This window comes from Coturnix japonica, chromosome 3 (assembly GCF_054131305.1).
Source record: "Coturnix japonica strain WE chromosome 3, WE-NBRP24, whole genome shotgun sequence".
Classification (NCBI taxonomy): Eukaryota; Metazoa; Chordata; class Aves; order Galliformes; family Phasianidae; genus Coturnix; species Coturnix japonica.
In genome coordinates this window covers 100,391,792-100,397,791 of record NC_140665.1, presented here as the reverse complement: position 1 = coordinate 100,397,791, position 6,000 = coordinate 100,391,792, and the positions used below count along the sequence as shown (strand labels likewise).

Genomic DNA, 6,000 nt, shown 5'->3' with positions numbered 1-6,000 from the left:
TGCACACTCCAGGCATTACTGTCTTGTGAAAGGAACCCCTATGATTTTGTTGCCCCTAAAATATTCTTAGCTGCTTATAAAGTAGTAAGATGCAGGACCCTGATCCTAATCTTCTCTCTTCCCTTTCCCTTTCCCTTTCCCTTTCCCTTTCCCTTTCCCTTTCCCTTTCCCTTTCCCTTTCCCTTTCCCTTTCCCTTTCCCTTTCCCTTTCCCTTTCCCTTTCCCTTTCCCTTTCCCTTTCCCTTTCCCTTTCCCTTTCCCTTTCCCTCTCCCTCTCCCTCTCCCTCTCCCTCTCCCTCTCCCTCTCCCATTCCCTTTGTCTTCTCCACATTACTGCTTTAATCCCTGCTATACCCAGGTGGTATAGCAATAACTCCGGCTCTTCAATCTGATGAAAATAGTGTTGCATTCAGAAACTCGACAAATGAATGGGAGGGACTAGCAATGCCTCCCCCCCAAGGATGTTTTGTTAATTAAATTAGCATTTAAATAGCCAGAGCAAATCTGGGAAGTCAGCCCCTCATTACAGTAACTAAGAAGGTGGAAAAGAGTTCCAGACAATTCCCTACAAGACCGGGTTAAGTTGGCGTTTCACAAACTATTTGCCAGGCCTGTCCCTCCCAAGTGAATGCTGCCATCCCCCCTCCTTCTTTCTCCCAGTATAATTAGCATGTTCCAGTGCTGTGAATGGAAACAATATCCTCCCTCCAAGCTGTGCCCCTCCAGGGAGATGCTTCCCACAGATTGTGAAACGCTGAGCCAGGGAAAGGGCTAGTGGAGGAATTCACTGTGGGGTAATTACACAGGGGTAGTCTGTGCCATTGCAAGATAAGTTGCATTACTGCAATTCATTGCAGGAGACGGCAGCAGTGTAAAGGAAATGTCCACAGGCATAACTGCAGAGAGACATGAGAAGTTATTGCTCCAGAGCCCCCATAAGACTTGTTCCAAGCTGTGGATGGGCTCTCAGGATATCTCACGGACTTTGAGCAAGTAGTGATGACTGCCTAAAAGATGTATGAACCTGAAGTTTCTCTCTCGTATTCAAACCTGAAATGCTGCTAATGGGGAGATTTTTTGCAATTTATGGTAAATTCCTCATTCCGTGCAGAAAAACAGAGCGAAGCTTGCAAAAACATTACACTTGCATTTGTTCTTGTCCATGTACACAGCACTAAAATCATGCTGGTGTTTTTTCCTAAGAAATAGAAAGACATATACAATCCTTTCCCCCAAATTACTTACTGTTTGATTGTATGCATAGCAGGGATCAGTGGTAGGGAGCTAATACCAGAGGAGAAGATGCATGGCAAAGGCACAGGCTGGATTTGGGTCACACCTCCTACACACAGCAGTCTGCACATCTGGCTGGTTTCATCTCATTTATTCAAATCAGACTCCAGGTGACTCAACCCTATGCAAAAACCCTCCACTCTCTGCTCACCGTCCCAGCTGTAAAGCCAGGATTATATTTGTCTCCATCACAAAACACTCAGTTTCAGAAGACATCAGTGTGGTTTGCTGAGGCCCCAGCTGGAAAATACCACAAGAAGTTCAAAGCCCGGTTTCATCCTGTAATCGGATCCTCAAGTTCACAAGTGCAAGAACCAACTGTGCAGGCTGAAAGCGGAACACCCAGCTCCCAGCAAGAAACTGCACGCAGCACTGGACTGAGCATGGCATGCCAAGGAGTTAGAATCAGAGAATCAGAGATTGAATTGGATTGGAAGGGACCTTAAAGACCACACAATCATAGAATGAATTGTGTTGGAAGGGACCTTAAAGACCACAGAATCATAGATTGAACTGGATTGGAAGGGACCTTAAAGACCACAGAATCATAGGATGAATTGGATTGGAAGGGACCTTAAACGCCACAGGATCATAGGATGAATTGTGTTGGAAGGGATGTTAAAGACCATAGGATCATAGGATGAATTGGATTGCAAGGGACCGTAAAGACCACAGAATCATAGATTGATTTGGATTGGAAGGGACCTCAGAGACCACAGAATCATAGGTTGAACTGGATTGGAAGGGACCTTAAAGACCACAGGATCATAGGATGAAGTCTGTTGGAAGAGACCTTAATGATCACCCCATTCCAATGCATGGCTGTGGACAGGGTTATTGATGCATTGATGCATCCCATCTACAAAATTTCTATTGCTGTTTCAAAACTTTGGCCAGTTGGTCCAACCTGGTGCTGCTGGTGGGATTATTGTTGTGGTAATTATTATTGTTGATATTATTGTTATTATTTGCTCTCAAGATAGCTTGCTAATCTTTGCATGCACTTAGAATAGTCTGGTGCTCCTGCTAGAACCATGGGCATTAATCCCTGTGCCAGTTAAATGCCAGCTTAGTACTGGTATTCTCCCTACCTTGACAAGATACTCTTCAGGTCAATCAGGCTTGACATGGTATATATTGAGAGCAATTCTTCTGAGCATGAAGTGCTACCTCCTGAAATCTTATATCAAAACCTCTTGGAGCTGTGTTATTTATTTCTGTCACCATCACAAAGCCCTGTCCCCATCCTCAATGTTGATGAGCCAGAGGATTACAATCCCGAATCATTTTTCTCTGTCCTTGCTGAAATCTGGCCTTTCAAAATAACACAGAGAGAGCCCTTGTTTTGAACTAAAATCGCAGTGACAAGGTTTTTCAAGCGTGACCATTTAAATGAGATTATGCATCTTTGCATTAGGGTTTCGCTGTTGGTCTTTGTAAGCAGTGGCTGTGGTTGAGCAGTTGGGCCATACAAGGGGAAGAAACTGTAATATTGTTCAAACCACTTCTGATTATTAAGTTATTTTACTCAACTGCCTTTTCTAATAAAGCTGTGGTTAATGACCTGAAAGGAGGTTGTGGTGAGGTGGGGGTTGGCCTCTGTTCTGAAGTAATGATGATAGGATGAGAGGTAATGACCTCAAGCTGTGCCAAGGGAGGTTCAGTTTGGATATTAGGAAACATTTCTTCTCAGAAAAAAGGAGTGATGCAGTGGCACAGCTGCCCAGGGAGACAGGGAGGTCACCATCCATAGAGGTTAAGGGGACATGAAGGAATGTGGAGATATGGCACTGAGGAATGTGGGCAGTGGGCATGGTGAGATGGGCTGGGCTCTGACTGGAAGATCTCAGAGGTCTTTTCCAACCTGAATGACTCTATGGTTCTATGATCTTTATGTGACTTCTGTTATCCAGAAGTCCCACAGAGCAACAAAACAAGGCCGTGGTGCTTCTTTATGTGTAGAGTCAGCCATGCAGAGAGGTGATATTTGGTCTCAACGCAGTCTCCTCACAGTGTACACCCCAAAGCATTAGATAACTCCAGATGGTTCTTTTTCAGGCTTGGGTGTTGCATCTTCATTGCTGTGAGCTCTCCCAGTGAACATAATGTTATGACACAACCACTAAGGTTGGAAAAGCCCACTAAGATCACCTAGTTTTCACGTGCATTACTGGTTATCACTTCTCATAACACTCCGATAGGCCCATCCTCACACACAGAACTCAAATATGAGAGAAAATATTACTTTTGTGGGTGTTTCTTACACATATTTTTGAGCTTTTTTGTTCAGTATGGCTTAGTCCCATGACCAAAGCTGCAGTTCTGCTATATGCAATGGGTAAAGAGTTTGGAAAGCGAGCAGGGAAAATACATTTAACACCAAAACGCTGCCTGTTCAATGTGGGAAATCTTATGACCCTCAGATTTACCATTTACTGCTGGGAGCTGAGCTGTGACATAACCTCATCCAGCAGCAAGGCCTGAGGGAACCCACCCTGCAGGCGCTCACTTGAGGACTACATATCCCAGAATGCATTGCTCTCGCTCCGGCCCTGTGCTGCGGGCGGAACTACAGCTCCCATCAGTGCTCCACACCGCGCTGCACGCTGGGAGTTGTAGTCCCGCCGGACGTTGGTCCGGAGCGGCACCTCCCTCCCACTGCCGCCCGGCCTCGGCCCCCCGCCCCGCTCCGCGCTCCTCCCCGCGCCGCCGGCGGTTGTACCTCGGTAGACGGAAGCCGAGGAGGGAACGAGTGAGTCGGGGAGGTCGGAGCAGCGCGATGGGGGATTCCAAAGTGAAGGTGGCGGTGCGTGTCCGCCCTATGAACCGGCGAGGTGAGAACCTCCTCCTTTAGCACCCCTCAACCCGGCCCGGCCCGCGGTGTGAGCGGCCCTGAGGGCGGCGGGTCTGTCCGTGTCCGTCCGGGTCTGTGTGTGGAAGTGGAGCTGTTCCCCTGTATGTGCGGGAGCAGGGATGGATGTGTTTGTGTCTGTCGGGTGGGTGAAGCCCCCTTGGAGCGGCTGTCTTCACTCCTGACACCTCTCTGCTTCAAAACCTCTTTTTTTCTCCCCCCCTTCATCTCACCCCGTTTTATGGTGGGTCTTTTTTTGTGTGCGTACACCCCAGCCCACACCTCCTGCACCTGTTTTATAGCCAGGCCCTGCCCTGTGCTGGAGATTTCTTCCTTCTTCCTGCTCCTTGGGGGGGAAATAACACTATTTCTGCCTTTATCCTGCGCTTCCATTGGGGTAACCCCTCCGCTTTGCCCTCAGTGAGTGGGAATGGGTTAACGGGGTGAAGTGTGAGGGAAACACATGACAACAAACACAAAAACATGGAAGAGGAAGCATGAATTGAGGAGAGGTTTTGGTGGTGTTTTGGTTTATGGGCTTTCCCCCCCCCCCCCTTCTTATTAATGTGTTTTTTTTTTCCCCCCCTCAACGAAACTTGCCCGAGGGTTTTGTTAATCACACCGCGGTCTGGGCATCTGTTTAAATGTTTATGACTCGTCTTAATTAGAAAAACTTGCTCTAGATGATGAGGAAGCAAGCATGAAAAGGGAACTGCAGCCAGGGAGTGTGAGGAGGTGAAGAAGAAGGCAGGGATCCAAGAAACGTGTAAGGTTTTGTTTTCCCACATTCTCACAGAAGTATGCCAATAATTCCTTGGGGGGGAGAGGGATCGAGTGAAGGCGGTTTAATAGCTACAGCCAGTGATCTGAAACAAAATAACGCTTCTAGTTTGTTTTGGTAAATAGGAAGGATAAAAGTTAATGTTGCTGCGTCAGGTATTTCCGTGCCTTTTGAAATGGAGGTGTCCAGATGTGGAGTCTTCGCTACAGGAGTGACATAGACCTGTTGGAGCACATCCAGAGGAGGGCTACAGAAATGATCCCAGGGATGGAACAGCTCTACTATGAGGACAGGCTGAGAGAGCTGGGGCTGTGCAGCCTGGAGAAGAGAAGGGCTGTGAGGTGACCTGAGAGCAGCCTGTCAGTGTCTATAGGGGATTTATAAGGAAGGGGCAGACTCTTCAGCACTGTCTGCTGTGACAGGACAAGGGAAAATAGATTTAAACAAAAAATGGAGAGATTAATACTGGATATAAGGAAAGAGTTGCTTACAATTAGGGTGGTGAGGCACTGGCACAGGTTGCCCAGAGAGGTGGTGGTGCCCCATCCCTGCAGACAGCCAAGGTCAGGCTGGATGGGCTGTGAGCACTGATATATATGTGGGTGTCCCTGTTCAGTGCAGTGAGTGAGACCTGATGGCCCTTAGGGGTCCCTTCCAACTCAGTTCTATGATGCTGTGAAATATCAGACTAAGTTCATCAGAACTTTTAATCCTCACAAGTGAAGTAAAGGAGATGCAATTAAGCAGGTGGGTTACGTCAGTTGAGGGTATTTTGACCAAAAATCTGCCTCTTTTTTTTTTTAAACTTCATCAATGTGCAAAATTGACGGACAGTGCATCCCTGTGGAGAGATGGTGGGAGAAGATTCAGGGACAGGGAGATGGGAGCTGCGTGGAGTGGACCTGGAAGGTGGTGCCTTGTTTCAGGGATAGAACCATAGAATTGTATGAGTTGGAAGGGACCTTTGAAGATCATTTGGTCCAGCTCCACAGCGATGAACACCTACAGTTCCATCAGCTGCTCAGAGCCCCGTCCAGCCTGGCATTCACTATCTCCAGGGACACGATCTAATACT

The 6,000-nt window shown here is 47.5% G+C and overlaps 1 protein-coding gene across 10 annotated transcripts in view; it reads left to right on the top strand.

Moving 5' to 3' along the window:
• The first annotated feature begins 4,021 nt into the window (after nt 1–4,021).
• KIF13B (kinesin family member 13B) overlaps nt 4,022–6,000 on the top strand; it is a 112,049-nt gene continuing 110,070 nt past the window's right edge. For 9 of the 10 annotated variants that reach the window (XM_015859718.3, XM_015859716.3, XM_015859712.3 and 6 more), the window contains exon 1: nt 4,022–4,127. In XM_015859718.3, coding sequence (XP_015715204.2) covers nt 4,073–4,127 — 55 coding nt within the window. In that variant the 5' untranslated portion in view covers nt 4,022–4,072. Of the gene's footprint in view, nt 4,128–4,827; nt 4,911–6,000 lie in introns of all 10 variants that reach the window. The other variant, XM_085544198.1, reaches the window with a different exon arrangement.